Genomic DNA, 18,671 nt, shown 5'->3' on the forward strand with positions numbered 1-18,671 from the left:
AACAAAAGTAATAAGCAGTGATGAAAGGCACGGCTCTCTTGATTCATGCTGCGTGATCTTGGTTGACAACTTGAGAATACAACAACAAATAGAAGCCCAGCATCTACGGAGACAGCTCACCGATATTACCCTTCACCAATTATCTTGTAAATCGGCTTTTTTAAATTTATGTTCTTATGTATACTTTGAATTCTTGTGTTTGGTGTTTCTTGGGTTATCAAACGAATGACAAAACCACATAGTCCACATACGCTTCATTTTTCAACCGCAAAGCAATGACAAAGCGGCGAGTTGTGGCCGTTTTTGAGGCCTTGTGACTGCTATATATGGGTCACAAGGCTATCAGGAGATAAGATAGGGCGAGATAGTGGTATTTACACGGCGGCGCTTCCCAGGATGAGGCACTGGAGGCAGTGGTGTGCGAAGCGGCGTGGTGGTGCGGGAGTGACTCAAAGTTAGGCTGAAAGCAGGAACAACCTTTAATACCAAGTAGATTTACATGGATTCCAATTGCCTTCGGAGTGACTGATTGCCTCATAGTTGGTTTGGGAGGAGAAGGACCAAGCCAGGAACTGAAGAGAGGAAGGCAGGATAATGGATTAAAGCATTACTCGATGAATACAAAGAAAAAGAACGAGCATTGATGGCCAATTCGTGGAGTAAATGTCCCTGTGTGAAAAGCTAAAAAAATAAGGTTACATATATATTATAGAAAAGCCAAGGATAACTAACTAAGGCCTGCGCATTAACCCAGTGCTCGATACACGAAGAAAAGGAACGAGAATTGATGGCCAGTTCATTGGACAAATATAACAGTGTGCGAAGCTAAAGAGAAAGTTATAGATATTATAGAAAAGCCAAGAATAACTAAGAGGTGAGAGGGAATTCTGCGGACAAACCCAGTGGTAGATAAACACACACACAAAAAAGGAACGAGAGGTGGCGGCCAGCGTCGCAGTGCTCGGGGTAAAGATCAGTGTGTGTCTAGACGAGAAGTTACACAGATATTACGGAGAGGTCATCAATAATTAAGGACGGAAAGGAACATCAAGGGACACACGCAGCCACCAATGAATGCCAAGAAAAGGAACTAAGCGTGATGGCCAGAGTTTAAGAGGAGTGAAAGATCAGTTAGATGTGCGAAGCTTGGTGAAATATTATATAGAGGTTACAAACAGATTAAAGAACAACGCGCGGTGACACTAATTCTAGCTGAGTCAAGTGTGTGCCAAGCTTAACAGGAAGTCACATATAAAGAAGGGAAGTCGCATTATCGGGAAGAAGTTAACTGGAGGGGATCACGCGAGTAAAAGGAACAACAAATGGTGGCCGGAAAAGCAATGACGTAAAGATGAGTAATATGTGCGAAGGTAAACAGTAAGCTACATAAAGATACAGAACCCCAAAATAACTAAGTAGAAAAAAAGAAGCTCAAGGGACTCACACGATACACGATAAAGGCGAAGAAAAAGTACAGTGAGTGGTGGCCGAGGTTTCAGTGGTTCCAAGCTAAATAGAAAAGTTACAAAGCCATTACACAAAAATTAAGGAGAAGAAGGAAACCCAGTGAACTCATGCAACATTCCACTGATGCAGAAGAAGAACCATGCATTAGTGGATACAGTGTTAATCATGTCAAGCTAAATATAGGGTTACAAAGACACCATATATAAACTAAACAGAAGAAAACCCCAAACTCACGCGATACTTATTCAACCCTTGGGAAAGGATAAACACGTGAAGGCCAATTAAGATGCGGTAAAGATCAGAGGACTTCATTTGATTCTCTAAGTACAGTACACACATATATGCAATTCACCGAGGATACCACACTGGAAGATCTATCAACACACACGAAGCTAAAGAGAAAGCTATAAAAAAAGATCACAGAGACGCTACAGAAGAATAAAAGTGTTTCTCTGAAGGTGACCGAGGAGGAAGGGGCGAGTGGTGGTAAGGTGGTGGTGGAGATGGAGGCGGTGGAGGCGGCGGCGCAGAGGCGGGGAAGCAGAGACAGCACATCACGTGAACTTGGGACGACTCCGTTGATGACAGGTAAGACTTCACACGTGGCAGACAGGTGACAGCCAGATATTTTTTCAAGTTTTTACTAATCATGACTGACAATAGTGTGGCTGCTTTGTCTTTCCTGGCCCGTTTTCAAGGCGTGGCTTTTTTTTTTTTTACAGCAGAGGAGTCAGTTCAAGGGGATAATAAAAAAGGTAACAAATGTGAAAAAAAGCCCGCTACTCACTGCTCCTAAAAGTTGGTTTGCTGCTAGTTGGTTTTGTTGATTTTTTTTTTATATCGCTTTTTACGACTGAGTTTGTAATGTCTCGACCTAACTTTGTGAAAACCCAACACCTTTTACCTAACTTCGTACCCCCAAACTTGTCTTTCCTAACCCGTTTTCAAGGCGTGGCTAGTTGGTTTTGTTGATTTTTTTTCATATCGATTTTTACGACTGAGTTTGTAATGTCTCGTCCTAACTTTGTGAAAACCCAACACCTTTACCTAACTTCGTCCCCCAAACTTGTCTTTTCTGACCCGTTTTTCTTTCGCGTGTTGAGTTGGTGTAGATGATTTTTTTATATCACTTTTTACAACTGAGTTTGTAAGATGTCTACTTAACTCTGAAAATACAACACTTCTGGCTAACTTCCTCCCAAAAATAGAACAAAAAGTCAGACTAATCGCATATCCGTTAATAAATACTAATACGACGTTTAAAAATACGGCGATAGAATACGAGAGTGTAGCTAACTTCACCACAGGCGCCATGTTGTTGCCAAAAGAGCCGCGCGAAACCTGATGCTGACACAATAGCGTTTCATTTGCGAGTGTGTTCTGTGTATCGTCAGGATCTCGAAGAAATACCTAGAGCAGCCCCCCCCCCCCCCAACACACACACACAAAAAAAAAACCACTATTCTTTCAGTATCAGTTTGAATTTCGCGCGGCTTTTTTGGTAACAACATGGCGCCTGTGATGAAGTTGGCCAAACTCTCCTACTCTATGACTCTGAGACAGGTGTATGAATCATCGTGCTGTGACAGAACCCCGCCCCTCCCCCACACAAGTCACGTGATCATCTTTTAAGGTGCTCCAGGCGAAAGATAACTGATGCACGGACGGTGGAATCTTAACTCTTTGGGCAGTATTCTCCGACGCTTCCGCCTCTCCTCAACAATTTCTAAAGGGCGAAAAGAGGATCAATCAGGTTCTTCAGAGTACTTTTTTACGTTCATTTTACATAAGCTTTGTCATACTACTACTAGGCTTATGAAACTACCCATAGAAACACCAAAAACTGCTACGATTCAAGCGCTGAGGCGTAGTAAACAGACAGACGTGAAGCTTATCAGCGCGCGGCCTTAAACCACATCAAGGAACACGTAAATCTATCGTGCCTACCAAAACTTGATCTCAAACACAGTAACATGAAAATCAACGTGGATGGAGCCACTTCTAACCCTTCCTTCCCTTCCTTCCTTCCTCCTTTCACTTCCTTTATCACTCTTAACCCTTGCCTTCCTTCCCTTCCTTCATTTTCACCCTTTCCTTCCTCCCTTCCCTTCCTTTATCACTTCCTAACCCCTTCATTTTCACTCGTTAATGTCAAGTCTCTTTTCCTTCCATTTTTTTCCTTTCTTTCCTTCCTTCTTACTCTTTAATTCTTGGCCTCTCTTGCTACCAATTCTTTCCTTTTTTCATTTTCTTCTTTATTTTCTAATTCCTGTTAGAGTTGATTGAATATCCATGCAGGCAGAAGGTGGGTAATCTTCCGTTACTCGGCGATGGTTTGAAAAATCATCGTGTTTCGGTGGGACTCGAACCCTGGTCCACAGACTCACCAAGCCCGTACGCTGACCACTCTGCCACCGCCTCCCCAATAACACGGCCCTTAATTTCCTGAGTCACCGAGTTGCATCCCTCTTAGGTTTTTGTTCAGGGACGGAAAGGGATGTAGAGACGTGTTCATGACTGATACCCTCACCCAGAGGATATATATTTTTTTACAGTCAGGGGAGCAGCTCAAGGGCATAACTAATAAAAAAAAAGACCGCTAATAAATGAATGCAAATAATAAAAATAAGAATACGAGAGAGAGAGAGAGAGAGAGAGAGAGAGAGAGAGAGAGAGAGAGAGAGAGAGAGAGAGAGAGAGAGAGAGAGAGAGAGAGAAATTAGCTCACTTATTCATTGAGTGACGGACAGACGGACAAACTGATTAAAGCACTGATAGGCGTAGTAAACAGACAGACGTGAAACTTATCAGCGCGCGGCCATAAACCACATCAAGGAACACGTAAATCTATCGTGCCCACCAAAACTTGATCTCAAACACAGTAACATGAAAATCAACGTGGATGGAGCCAATTTTAACCCTTCCTTCCTTCCCTTCCTTCTTCTTTTCCCTTCCTTTATCACTCCTAACCCTTCCCTTCCCTTCCCTTCCTTCCTCTTTTCCCTTCTTTTATCACTCCTAACCCTTCCCTTCCCTTCTCTTCCTTCCTCTTTTCCCTTCCTTTATCACTCCTAACCCTTCCCTTCCCTTCTCTTCCTTCCTCTTTTCCCTTCCTTTATCACTCCTAACCCTTTCCTTCCTCCCCTTCCTTCATTTTCACCCTTTCCTTCCTCCTTTTCCTTCCTTTTTCACTCCTAACCCTTTCTTTCCCTTCCCTTCCTTCATTTCCACCCTTTCCTTCCTCGCTCCCCTTCCTTTTTCACTCTTAACCCTTTCCTTCCTTCATTTTCACCCTTTCCGTCCCTCCCTTCCCTTCCTTTACCACTCCTAACCCTTTCCTTCCTTCCTTTCCTTCATTTTCACCCTTTCCTTCCTCCCTCCCCTTCCTTTATCACTCCTAACCCTTTCCTTCCTCCCCTTCCTTCATTTTCACCCTTTCCTTCCTCCCTTCCCTTCCTTTATCACTCTTAACCCTTTCCTTCCCTCCCTTCCTTCATTTTCACCCTTTCCTTTCTACCTTCCCTTCCTTTATCACTCCTAACCCTTTCCTTCCCTCCTTTCCTTCATTTTCACCCTTTCCTTCCTCCCTTCCCTTCCTTTTTCACTCTTAACCCTTTCCTTCCTTCATTTTCACCCTTTCCGTCCCTCCCTTCCCTTCCTTTACCACTCTTAACCCTTTCCTTCCCTCCCTTCCTTCATTTTCACCTTTCCTTTCTACCTTCCCTTCCTTTATCACTCCTAACCCTTTCTTTCCCTTCCCTTCCTTCATTTCCACCCTTTCCTTCCTCCCTTCCCTTCCTTTACCACTCCTAACCCTTTCCTTCCTCCCCTTCCTTCATTTTCACCCTTTCCTTCCTCCTTTCCCTTCCTTTTTCACTCCTAACCCTTTCTTTCCCTTCCCTTCCTTCATTTCCACTCTTTCCTTCCTCGCTCCCCTTCCTTTTTTACTCCTAACCCTTTCTTTTCTTTCCTTTCCCCCCTTTTTCCTTCCTACCTCCCCTTCCTTTCTCACTCCTTACCTTCTTTCCTTCCCTTCGTTTTCACTCGTTAATATCAAGTCTCTTTCCTTCTATTTTTTCCTTCCTTTCCTTCTTCTTACTCTTTAATTCTTGGCCTCTCTTGCTACCAATTCTTTCCTTTTTTCATTTTCTTCTTTATTTTCTAATTCCTGTCGTCTCTTCCTTCCTTCCTTCCTTCCTTCCTTTCCTTCTCACTTTTTAATTCCTGGTCTTTTTTCCTTTTAATTCCTTCCTTCCTTCCCTCCCTTTTCTTCCTCTTATGTGCACCCTCTCTCTTACCTTTCCTTTCTTATTTTTTCTTTCTTTTTCTTTATTTATTTCGCTATTTTTATTTTTCTTCCTTCCTTTTTTACCTCCTCTTCTTTCTTTCTTCCTCCCATTCTTATTTCTTACTTCCTTCTTATCTTGTTTCTATCTTCCTTCCTTCGTTTTTTTCCCTCCTTCCTGCACAAATAACTAAACCCATTAACAATTATCGCACTTTGCTGCTTCCATGGCGGTTCGAAGCAGAGTGAGCGAAGCACGAACCCGCGAACCCGAAGCCCCGGACAGAGAACAGGCGGGGGGAGGTAAACAAAAAATCAAGCAAGCAAAGAAGCGAGCAAACACCCTAATTAAAAACGGAGTTAGACGCGTGAAAAGGACTGAGGGCTGTAGTAGTAGTTGTAGTAGTAGTAGTAGTAGTAATAGTAGTAGTAGTAGTAGTAGTGAGGAGAAAGGGTGCACATTAAAGGGAGAGAATGGGGGGAAGGAAGGAAATAATTAGAAGGAAGAGAGGATAGGAATAAAAGAATGAGAAGTAAATGAAGGAAGGAGGGAAAGGGAGAATATGAAACGAAAGAAAAGGGGTGAAAGGGAAGGGAGGGGAAGGTATGAGAAGGAAAAAAGGGAAGGAAGGGAAGGGAGGAAATGAGAAGGAAAAAAGGGAAGGAAAGGAAGGGAGGAAATGAGAAGGAAAAAAGGGAAGGAAGGGAAGGGAGGAAATGAGATGGAAGGAAGGGAAGGGAGGGAATGAGAAGGGAAGGAAGGTTAGGAAAGGAAGGGTGAATATGGAAGGGAGAGAAGGGAAAGTGGGAAGGAAAAGCTGATAAGGAAAGGAAGGAAAGGTAAGGAAGAGGTAAGAAGGAAAGGACGGTGAGGGAAGGGTGAGAAGGGAAAGAAAGGAAGGCAAAAGGAAGGGTAATAAGGGAAGGTAAGAATGGAAGGCAGAGAAGGAAGGTGGGATGGAAGGGACGGTAAATAAAAGAAAGGGGAAGTAGGATGGAAAGGGTGAGAGGTGAAGGGGATTGAAGAGAGGGAGAAGGAAGGGGAAAGGTTGAAAGGGTGGAAGGGGGGGAGGTGTCGATAGTGAGCCCCCCTTCCTCTCATCCTATCATGTGGGGGAAGGGTACACACACACACACACACACACAGGTACGGTGACATCAGAGGTGCGATAACGATGTGTGTGTGTGTGTGTGTGTGTGTGTGTGTGAGAGAGAGAGAGAGAGAGAGAGAGAGAGAGAGAGAGAGAGAGAGAGAGAGAGAGAGAGAGAATAACCTAACTGGCTTCCAATCACTGTCGCTCACTCTTTGCATCATTTATTCTTGACATTCAATATTTGTGTCCCGTTTCATTTCCTGTGTGTCCCACCTAATGCATCCGTAACGACACACACACACACACACACACACACACACACACACACACTCCTCCCCTTCCCCCCACTACACGTAACACTTCCATCCCTTAGCAAGACAATATTGAAGCAGAGATTAATCATTACGAGGAAAACGCGTTACCGTCCCACCAATCGATGTTTTTTTTCTTTCGTAGCAACACAACATTCAGGATTAGGAAGGAAAAATGATGGGCTTTCACCGCTGCTTTTAAACTGTTTCCCGCCTTCATGACATTCTGCATCCTCATTCTTTACTTTGTTCTCATTCTTCACTCTTCTATTGGCACTTTTTTCTTAGAGGAGAGGAAGCAATTCAAGGTGAAATTAAATGAGAAAAAAAAGCCTGCTAGTCACTGCTCCTATATAAGAAAGTATGGCCAAAAGAGAGGTCAGTTTCGAATGGAGAGGTGTCTTGATACTCTCCTCTTGAAAATGCTCGACGGGCTTTTGTTTTCCTGTTTGTTATGCCCTTTAGCTGTTTCCAATGATATAAAAACAACTTTCTTCACAATTATTGCTTTCTTCTTGGCCTACTTCCGCCATCGTATTACAAAGAGAAAATCAATATGCAGGATGTAGCCATTAACCAGTTAAAGAGATTCAGAGTCAGCTCGCAAGGAAGAGGATCGCACACTGGCATTGTTGGATCTGATATCAAAGGAACGACCTAAAAACGGAGACCTTGTGATAAGTAAGAAGGGAAAGTAGGAAGCGAAGGGTGAATATGCAAGGAAGGGAAGGGAATTAATGAGAAGGGAAGGAGTAGGAAGGAAAGTCTGAGAACGGAAGGGAAGGTAGTTTAGGGGAAGAGTGAGAAGGAAATGATGTCAAAGGAATGGCCTAGGAACGGAGAGCTTGTGATGAGCAGGAAGGGAAAGTATAGGAAGCGAAGGGTGAATATGCAAGGAAGGGAAGGAAAGGATTGAGAAGGGAAGGAAAAGTAGGAAGGAAAGTCTCAGAAGGAAAGGGAAGCTAGTTTTTGATGACCGGGAAGGAAAAGTAGGAAGGAAAGTCTCAGCAGGGAAGGGAAGCTAGTTTTTGATGACCTAGAAACGGAGAGCTTGTAATTAGTAGGAAGGGAAAGTAGGAAGCGAAGGGTGAATATAGAAGGAAGGGAAGGAAAGGATTGAGAAGGGAAGGAAAAGTAGGAAGGAAAGTCTCAGAAGGAAAGGGAAGCTAGTTTTTGATGACCTAGAAACGGAGAGCTTGTAATTAGTAGGAAGGGAAAGTAGGAAGCGAAGGGTGAATATAGAAGGAAGGAAAGGCAAGGATTGAGAAGGGAAGGAAAAGTAGGAAGGGAAGTCTGAGAACGGAAGTGAAGGTAGTTTATGAGAAGGGTGAGAAGGGGAGGTTAGTTGTTATTATACGTACTATGTTGTTCTATAGGAAAAGAAATATACCAAAGACTGATTATGCCCACGCTTATGTATACTCTGAAAAAAAGAGAGAGAGAGAGAGAGAGAGAGAGAGAGAGAGAGATACGGTAAGTACTAACAGATAAACAAACAAAAAAAATGCTGGATCGCCATTAGCCATCAAAGCGGTTCCCAGAAAGCTTGTAGGGATCTGGTCTGGCTGACTGATAGTAATGGGACGGATCTCAAAGGAGGGGAAAAAAAGGAGAGGAAAAAGTTTGACGTTAACCATTCACCGTTTTTCACCGTTTTTTTTTTTTTGTAGGCACGTAATAATATTTTTTTTACAGTAATGGAGATAGCTTATGGGCAAAAAACAAAAACAGCAACAACAACAACAACAACAAAAAAAAAAAGCCCACCAGACGCTGCTCCAACATCAACAACAATAGCAAAAAAAAAAAAAAAAAAAAAAAAAAATGAGGCCACACGCACAGCATTCTTGATATATACACGTTTTTTCTTCTATATAATTAATTCACCCATCCCAGTAATTACTTCTTTTCATCCTGTCGAGAAGTTTCTACAATCCACACTAACTCATTTCACTGCCGTCTAGTCCCCCGTCGACCCTTACGCTCTTTTTCGATAACCAGAAAGTTGGCCCCATCGTATTTCCGAGTGATTGGCTGTAGTGTTGGCTTTAGGATCAATCACGTCCTTGGTACGCTCTCTCTCTCTCTCTCTCTCTCTCTAATTCAGTCTTCCTACCTGCATTGCTACATACCTATCTATCTATCTATCTATCTATGTATATCTATATATCTATCTATTTGTCCTTTTCTACCTTTAAAGAGCTTCCTGTAAATCGTGAATGAACCCAGTAACTCTCTCTCTCTCTCTCTCTCTCTCTCTCTCTCTGTGTCTGTGTGTGTGTGTGTGTGTGTGTGTGTGTGTGTGTGTGTGTGTGTGTGTGTGTGTGTGTGTGTGTGTGTGTGTGTGTGTGTGTGTGTGTGTGTGTGTGTGTGTGTGTGTGTGTGTGAGTGTGTGTGTGTGTGTGTGTGTGTGTGTGTGTGTGTGTGTGTGTGTGTGTGTGTGTGCGGATCCTCCCGGACTTGCTGACATGTTTCACTGACGTTTCTGTGACAAGGATGTGTAAGCGTGTATGTGCGTATGTATGTATGTATACATGATGTATGAATGTAGTTTATCATGTATGCAAGAATCTATATCATGTAATTTTTTTGTGTGTGTAGGGAAGCAAGTTTTTCGTTACATGACCTTAAAAAAAAAAAAAAAAAAAAAACTATCCGGTGCTCTTCCTTGAAACCCTGAGATCAGCGATGATAGATATTGGGAAGTGTGAGTGCGATAGATCACCAGCTAAACGCATATCATCAAAAGTTATTTTATTGGGAGGCGGTGGCTGAGTGGATAGCTTGATGGCGCCGCGTCCAAGTCGGCGCGGGTTCGCGCCCCGCCCGGTGCCACAAGCTGGGATTTTTGAGTCACCGCCGAGTGGCCTAAGACTACCCACATGCTGTCCAGAAGACCACCCATCAAACCGGACTCTAGATTCTAGGATCAAAGATGAGCTCCGGGGGGCAGCATGAGCTAATGCAAGATGGCGCCCCTATATTCACTTGTCTGCTCCACAACGGGCTGGGGCCGACCATCAGACCCTATTACGAAGCCTACCGGCGCCACAGGTAAAGACGTAAAAACAAACAAACAAACAAAAAAACATACTGCGATAGGTTATGGACGTGGTAAAACATATTTGTACCTTTCTCCTTGTGGCCGTATTCTCAGATGCTTTCGGCTCCCACGAAGAATATTTTCACAAGCCACAAAGGAGCTTAGTCGGGTCCTCATGCGTGTTTTTTCACTTTCATGGTGCAGAAGCCTTGTCAAACTATCACTAGGCTCTAAAATTACCCATGGAAACACCCATAACCTCTACGAAAGCTCTATGGAATGTTTGATAATAAGGGATATTGTCTTCTAAGTCTTGTACATTATTAATATTTGTATCTTTTCAAATTGTCCTTAATCCTGTGCTGCGATAAATTTTGAGCTATAAATAGTATATACGCTTGTAATACTTATCTCCCTTATCGAATAATCATTGTTCATATTTTTATTATTCTATCATTATTATCATCATCATTATCAGACACAGTGCAAAAGGAAGAGCTGGAAGGGAACAAATACTAAAGTTACATATTATATAACCTCGACACAACTATGACACATACTTGAGCATAAAAGAAACAGGGGGAAGATACATTATCAAAACACACAAGGTTCATTAAAGTGATAGGACCAGGTATTAAAAAGGAGCAGCGATGATTGCATATGCCCTTGAGCTGCCTCATTTACAGCAAAAAAAAAAAAAAAAAAAAAAAAAAAAAAAAAAAAAGTATATTTAAATGATAATGAAAAGCAATGTGGACAGAGGGTTACTTACATACGATTATGTTACCTTTGCAGTAAAACAGAATTCGCTCATATTCATTTATTGAGAGCAAACGCTAAGGCTGCGCGTGGCGGCGGTGCTCATCTCCGTCCCATTGGCCCTTGACCGTGTGGTTGGAGAGAACCCTTAAAGGGGTTATTACACTGGGCAAATTTTCCGTGGATCTTCAGTCAAACCACGATTTCCGCTGGCGTGGTTCTTATATTTCCGTGGTTTTCTGACGTGTCCACGATCTTCCAAAGCTGCGGTAGATTTCACCGAAGGACGACGGTATTACTCACCATCATCATCATCAGCAATAACAAGAAACAAATGAGAACCACACGCTAGCGGAAATCGTGGTTTGACTGAAGATCCACGGAAAAGTTGCCCAGTGCAATAGCCCCTTAAGCCGACACAGGGCCAGTGAAGCATCTGGGTTACCATGGTTTACCTTCCCCAGGATTCCTCAGGTACCCATTTATCGACCTTCCCGAAAAGCAGGATGAGCAGCAGGGTGGGATGCACGCCGACTGCCCAGGCTGGGATTCGAACTCAAGCCGGAAGATTCGTTGTCAGAGATACTAACCACAGCACATGCACACTTGTAAGCCTGCACAAGTACATTCGCGTACAGCGTTATGAGCGTTTGTGTAGGTACATGTACGTGTTTGTGTATGCGTGGAAGTGTGTCGTACGAATGTTTGTATGTTTGTCTATGATTGAATATACTCACTTGTTTGTGCGAATGTGTGTTGTATGTATGTAGTGCTGCAGTATAAGAAACATCAAAGAGTTCGAACTAACCCCCCCCCCCCCCGTGCCCTCTCTCTCTCTCTCTCTCTCTCTCTCTCTCTCTCTCTCTCTCTCTCTCTCTCTCTCTCTCTCTCTGACACGTGTATTCTTCATCTATCCGGCTTCCGAACACACACACACACACACACACACACCACACACACACACACACCACACACACACACACACACACACACGCACGCACACACACACACACGGATCAAATTCAAAGAGCGATTCCTTTTCATCTCGAGCGTCTCCGGAGGGTTGGATCCCGTGTGTGCGAGGCGCTCCATTTCTTGTTATGAGTCCGTCCCATGAGACTCCCTTAGGAGTGCGTAATCGTATTCATTCATCTTTTCACAGCAAGGGAGGCAGCTCAAGGGCAAAAAGCAAAAACAGTAATAACAACAACAATAAAAAGTCCTCTAGATGCTGCTCCGACAAAATAAAATAAAACGTGAGGCCAAAAGAGAGGTTAATTTTAGGTGGAAAGGCGTCTTGATATTGCAATGGTAAACTCTGTATGTATGAATTAGGCGAGGCACGTCCATATATGATGATGATGATGATGATGAAAAGACGTTAAGATAAGATGAAGAGATAGGGAAAGAAAAAGGAAAAAAATAAAGATGAAAGTAGGGCAAAAGGATCTGAGGACAGCAGTTCCAGGAAAGAGCAGGAGGAGGAGGAGAGCATAATAATAATAATGATAATAATACTAATAGAAAATAACAACAATAGTAAGAAATAAAAGCAGATGAAGAAATAAAAGCAGATGAAGAAAAAAAAGCAGATGAAGAAATAAAAGCAGATGAAAAAATAAAAAGAAGAAGAAGAAGAAGAAGAAGAGGAAGAAGAAGAAAAAGAAGAAGAAGAAAAAGAAAAAGAAAAAGAAGAAGATGATGAAGAAGAAGGAAAAAAAGAAGAGTAGTAGCAGAAATAGAAGAAAAAAGAAGAAGAGGAGGAGGAGGAGGGAACTATTTCCATCATCATCATCATCATCATCATCATCACTGTAGCCGTACTAGAAGTGTCACCACCATCATCACCATCATCACCATCGTCATCATCACCACTCCATCACCGTCCATCACTCTTCACGCAAAAACTCGAGGGCAAAAACGCCATCAAAGGCTCCCAAGGGCGTCTACTCAAAGGGCGTGCACCTGATTGTCTTACACGTTAATTAGTATGATAGGTACTCAGGTAAACATGTCACCTACCTACACACACACACACACACACACACACACACACACACACACACACATACACACACAAGACAACCTATATGAAGAAAGGAAAGGGAAGGGAAGGGGAAGAGACAGGATAGGAAAGGGAAAGTAAGGTAAGGAGAAGGAAGAGATGGGAAAGGAAAGGAAGGGAAGGGAATGGAAGGGATGGAATGGGATGGAATGGGATAGTAAAGGAAAGATAAGGGGAAAAAAGTGGAATGAAAGAAAAGAAAAAAAGGAATGGAAGTGAAGATGAAGGGAAAGGGGGGAAGGGAAGGGAATGAAACGGAAGGGAAGGGAGGTGAAGGTAATGGAAAGGAAGGAAAGTGAGGTCAACGGGGTGGAAGGGAAGGGAAAACAGCGGAAAAGAAGGTAACAAAAAGGAAGGAAAAGGAAGGGAAGAAAAGGGGAGGGAAAGGCAGGAAAGGAAGGAAAGGTTGGATAAGGGAAAACGAAGGGAACGAAAGGGAAGTCAAGGGAAGAGATGTGAGGGAAAGGAATGAAAGGAGAGGGAAGGGAAGAAAAGGGAAAGGGAAAAGAAGGGAAAATCAAAAAAGTGAAAGGAAGGAAAGGCAGGATAGGGTAAGGGAAAGGAACTAAAGGGAAGTCAAGGGAAGGGATGTGAGGGAAAGGAAAGAAAGGAAAGGGAAGGGAAGAAAAGGAAAGGGAAGGGAAGGGAAAGGAAAGGGAAGGGAAAGGCAGGAAAGGGAAAGGAAGTAAAGATTATAGGGTAATGGAAGGTAAAGGGCAAGTCAAGGGAAGGGATGTAAGGGAAAGGATGTAAAGAAAGGGAAGGAAAGGGAAGGGAAGAAAAGGGAAAGGGAAGGGAAGGGAAGAAAAGAGAGAGGGAAGGGAAGGGAACGAAGGGCAAGTCAAAGGAAGGCGTGTAAAAGAAGGAAAGAAAAGGGAAGGAAAGGGAAGGGAAAAAATGGGAAGGGGAAGGAATGGAAGGAAAGGTAAAGTAAGGGGAAATAGGATAGGGCAAGGGTAATGAACGAAGAGCAAGTCAAGGGAAGGAATGTGAGGAAAAGGAAAGGAAGGGAAGAAAAGGGAAAGGTCGGGAAGGGAAGAAATGGGAGGGGGAGGGAATGGAAGGAAAGGGAAAGGAAGGAGAGATAGGATAGGAAAAAGGAAGGGAACATAAGTTAACTCAAGGGAAAGAATGTGAGGAAAAGGAACGGGTGGGAAGGGAAGGTGGTGTTGGCACAAGAATACGCTGGGTAATGTTTGCTGTTTGCTAGTGGGGGTGGGGGGTAGGGGGGGGGGAGGGGCGGAGGGTCGAGCCAGGGAAAGGGAGGGCAGGCGCTAGGCAAACTCGCTCAGTCACCCCCGCCAGTCTGTCTGTTGAGGGCCGCGGCCGCGCATGCAGGTGGAGGCGATCTGTGGGTCCCGCGACGCGCCACACCGTCACACTGGCTACAAACTGTGAATGCCCCGTCCTTTACCCGTGCATGCAGTGTGGAGATACACGTGGATATCTGTTATACCGTGGCTGTGTCCTAATCCTGTGCAGTGTGGGAAAACCTAAAGAAAGGATTATAACGAACCTGAATTTATATGCCCAATCATGGAGTAGAAATACCTTAGAAAATTGTAATTGGTATTAATATTATTATAATAGACGAAGCAGGCAGAGTGGGAGGAGTGCGGCCACTATAACCTGCCCGTTCAGCACCCCGCAAACACCTGAGACACAGGGAACGAGAAGATGAAAGTGAAAGCGATGAGTGTTGTGCCTTACTCTAATCGTGTTTGCCTGAGGAGCGTGCCTGTGCGTGCGTGTGTACGTTTCAATGAAGGGTTTTTTTCGTCTCGAGGTGAACCGAAGTGTTATCTGAGTATTTTGATCGCGTGCGACGAGTGTTGAAATATAGTACAAAACATGTAGCGATAGCGTGTGTACTGCCTGAGGGGTGTGCGTGCGTGTGTGTGTGTGTGTGTGTGTGTGTGTGTGTGTGTGTGTGTGTGTGTGTGTGTGTGTGTGTGTGTACGCTGCAGTGAAGGTATTTGCCCGCATCAGAAAGACCAAGTGGCCCCCAAAGTGTTATCAGAGGCGGTTAGGATGTCGGCATTATCTCGCGGTGGGTTGTGGGGGAGGGGAAGGGGGAGGCCGCAGCCCCAGCCACACCCCCGTTCTTGCGTGTCTGCCCAGGGTGAGGCGCGGCCCTGGGGAGCTCTTCACTTCCCGGGCAAGGACGCGCCTGCAGCCCCCGCTCCCTAAATTAAGAAAGATTTTAAGGCGTTATTACGTTTCCTCGTGCGGCGCGGCGAGGCGGGCGGCGAGAAAAGTCTGAACTGAAGTCATTAGTCAGGCGTCCTGATGTGCAGCCAGCGACGTGCCACGACCTCATCCGTCACGGCAATACCTGCTAATGCTCTTTAATTGGCGTCTGTCATTTGTCACACTAACCGTCCCCCTCTCCCTCCCGCCGTGCACCGCCACCTGTCCTCGCTCTACCTGTCCCTTCCCTACACCTCCCTACACCTCCCTTCACCTTCCCTCACTGCCTGCTCCTCCCACCCATCTTTTCTAATTACATGCTCCTTCCTCCCACCTTCCTTCACCTTTCCTGCCCTCTCCCTCCCGCCGTGCATCGCCACCTGTCCTCACTATACCTGTCCCTTCCCAACACCTCCCTTCACCTTTCCTCACTGCCTGTTCCTCCCATCCATCTTTCCTCATTACTTGTTCCTTCCTTTCTTCACCTTTCCTGCCCTCTCCCGCCCGCCGTCCATCGCCACATATCTCCACTAACTGTCCCTTCCCTACACCTTTCCTCATTATCTGTCCCTTCCATCCTCATTTCATCAGTATACCTGTTTGTCTTCTCCACTTTTCCTCCACCTTTCTCCACCTTTCCTCACTACCTGTCCCTCCTCTCCACCTTTCCTCATTATCTGTCCCTTCCATCCTCATTTCCTCAGTACCTGTTTGTCTTCTCCACTTTTCCTCCACCTTTCTCCATCTTTCCCTCACTACCTGTCCCCCCTCTCCACCATTCCTCATATCCTGTCCCTCCCATCCATCTTTCCTCTACCTGTTCCTCTTCTCCACCTTTCCTTTCTATCTGTTCCTCCCTTTTTATCCACTTTCCTTCACCTGTCTTTATTTTCTGACCCTCCCATCCACCTTTACTCACTGCTTGTTCCACTTCTCCGTCTTCCATCTGCCTTCCACCAGTCATTCTTTCCACCTTCCTCATCTTTCCTCTCAACCTATCCCTCCATCTTCTACCTTCCTTCGCCTTTCCTAACTACTTGTCCCTCCTATCTACCTATTCTTGCTATGTATACCTGTTCCTCTTTTCCATCTTCCCTCTCTACCAGCTCCTCCCTTCCATCTTTCTCCACCTATCTTCACTACCTGTTCCTTCCTTCACCTTTCCTCTTTAATCTGCCTTTCCCTCCACTTTCCCTCTCTATACCTGTTCCTCCACGTTGCACCACCTCTACCCTTTCCTGTCTTCCCTTCTCCATCTCCACCGTCCCTCCTTCCGTCATCTGTTCTTCCCCCTCCTTCCGTCATCTGTTCTTCCCCCTCCTTCCGTCATCTGTTCTTCCCCCTCCTTCCGTCATCTGTTCTTCCCCCTCCTTCCGTCATCTGTTCTTCCCCCTCCTTCCGTCATCTGTTCTTCCCCCTCCTTCCGTCATCTGTTCTTCCCCCTCCTTCCGTCATCTGTTCTTCCCCCTCCTTCCGTCATCTGTTCTTCCTCTCCTTCCGTCATCTGTTCTTCCCCTCCTTCCGTCATCTGTTCTTCCCCTCCTTCCGTCATCTGTTCTTCCCTCCTTCCGTCATCTGTTCTTCCCCTCCTTCCGTCATCTGTTCTTCCCCTCCTTCCGTCATCTGTTCTTCCCCTCCTTCCGTCATCTGTTCTTCCCCTCCTTCCGTCATCTGTTCTTCCCCTTCCGTCATCTGTTCTTCCCCCTCCTTCCGTCATCTGTTCTTCCCCCTCCTTCCTCTTTCACCTTTTCACTTTCTCTGTTGTTCTTCCTCGCAATCCTTAACCTTCCTTTCCTTCATATTCTCCCCCCTCACCTTCCATCTCTTCCTGTTCTTCCATGTCACAAGTCCCAGCCACTACAACCACTACCACCATCACCCCCAACACCATTATCACTATCCCTCCCATCTAAACCACCATCACCACTACCATCACTTCCATCACTGCTATCACCACCATTCCGCCCATCACCACTACCACCATCATCACTCACCACCACCACCACCTCCCCCTCCCCCAGCCTCTTCGCGTGCTCCTGTAGCCAACACACGCCTGCACTTAGCCGAGATGTCGAGGTGGGCGTGTAATATCGTCCCCAGGTTTGCCATCAATTGAGTTACCCGCGGACCTAAACGCAAATGATGGCCCCAAACAGCCCGGCGTGAAAACAACAACAATCTGTGTATCAATTTAACGGCATGGTATTCTGTCGTTGCATCTATAGAGCGAAAATGTATACAGTTACCCGCGGAGCTAAACGCAAATGATAGCCTCAAACAGCCCGGCGTGAAAACAACAACAATCTGTGACCTAGTGTATCAATTTAACGGCATGGTGTTTTGTTGTTGCATCCATAGCGCGAAAATGTATCTAGTTACCCGCGGACTTCCACGCAAAAAAATAGCTCCAAAAAAGCGCAAAGGAACATGAAAAAGAACATCAACCTGCGTCTGAGTATAACAATTTAACTGCAAGGTATCGTGACGCTGCATATATTGAACGAAAATGTAATGATAGTGTCCAGCGGCGTAACTTAGTGCACATGGAGTAGTGATTTATTTTTATTTTTTACTGTGGCCAATTTTAGTGTAAGGCAATAACCCGATGACGCAGTTTGACATTTTATTTATTACGGGACCGACTTTGATGACTCGAGGCGTTAATAATGATGCCCATATTCCCAAACATTTCGGGGATCACACACACACACACACACACACACACACACACACACACACACACACACACACACATACACACGCACGCACATTTGAAAAGGCTTTCGTAGAGGTTGTGTGGGTATATGTTCATTGGTGGTAGTTTTATGAGTATTGAAAGTGTGATGACAAGTCTTCTCCACCATGAACGTGAGAAAAACACACATGAGAGCCCGACTAATCTCCTTTGTGGGCTTGGGAAGTGTTTGTTGTGAGTCTAAAGCGTGTGAGAATACGAGGCAGAGATTCGTGTGCCTCCCGCCGTCTGTTTTTCCGTTGTACGTGTGTGAGGAGGCGCCCCTCGCCCCCACCCGCCCTCCTATACCCCGAGGACTCACCGGACGTGTTTTGTTGGTGCCCACAGGGAGGAAGCTGCAGGCGACGGTGGTCATGAAGGAGGCGTGGGAGGAAAGCCGGCTCACCAGGTCCTCGCAGCCGCCGCCGCCCCACGAGCCCGAGGACTCCGACGGCTGCTGCTGCGACGACTCTGCCTCCTCCTGCTGCTGCTGCCCCACGGCCTGCAAGATATTCCTTAAGTATGAACACAAGAGAGAGAGAGAGAGAGAGAGAGAGAGAGAGAGAGAATATATATATATATATATATATATATATATATATATATATATATATATATATATATATATATATATATATATATATATATATATATATGCCAGGGTTGTTTGATTTAAATCAAGATACATTGGCTGCATTAGATGCTTGAGTCTGTCCTCATATA

At 45.0% G+C, this 18,671-nt stretch overlaps 1 protein-coding gene across 5 annotated transcripts in view; it reads left to right on the forward strand.

Annotated features, from left to right (window-relative positions):
- Window positions 1–402: 402 nt before the first annotated feature.
- Window positions 403–18,671, forward strand: part of LOC127003231 (uncharacterized) — a 69,471-nt gene continuing 51,202 nt past the window's right edge. For 4 of the 5 annotated variants that reach the window (XM_050869618.1, XM_050869621.1, XM_050869619.1 and 1 more), the window contains exons 1-2: window positions 403–2,055; window positions 18,297–18,468. In XM_050869618.1, coding sequence (XP_050725575.1) covers window positions 1,971–2,055; window positions 18,297–18,468 — 257 coding nt within the window. In that variant the 5' untranslated portion in view covers window positions 403–1,970. The remainder of the gene's footprint in view (window positions 2,056–18,296; window positions 18,469–18,671) is intronic. The other variant, XM_050869617.1, reaches the window with a different exon arrangement.

This window comes from Eriocheir sinensis, chromosome 25, assembly GCF_024679095.1.
Source record: "Eriocheir sinensis breed Jianghai 21 chromosome 25, ASM2467909v1, whole genome shotgun sequence".
In the NCBI taxonomy this organism is placed as follows: Eukaryota; Metazoa; Arthropoda; class Malacostraca; order Decapoda; family Varunidae; genus Eriocheir; species Eriocheir sinensis.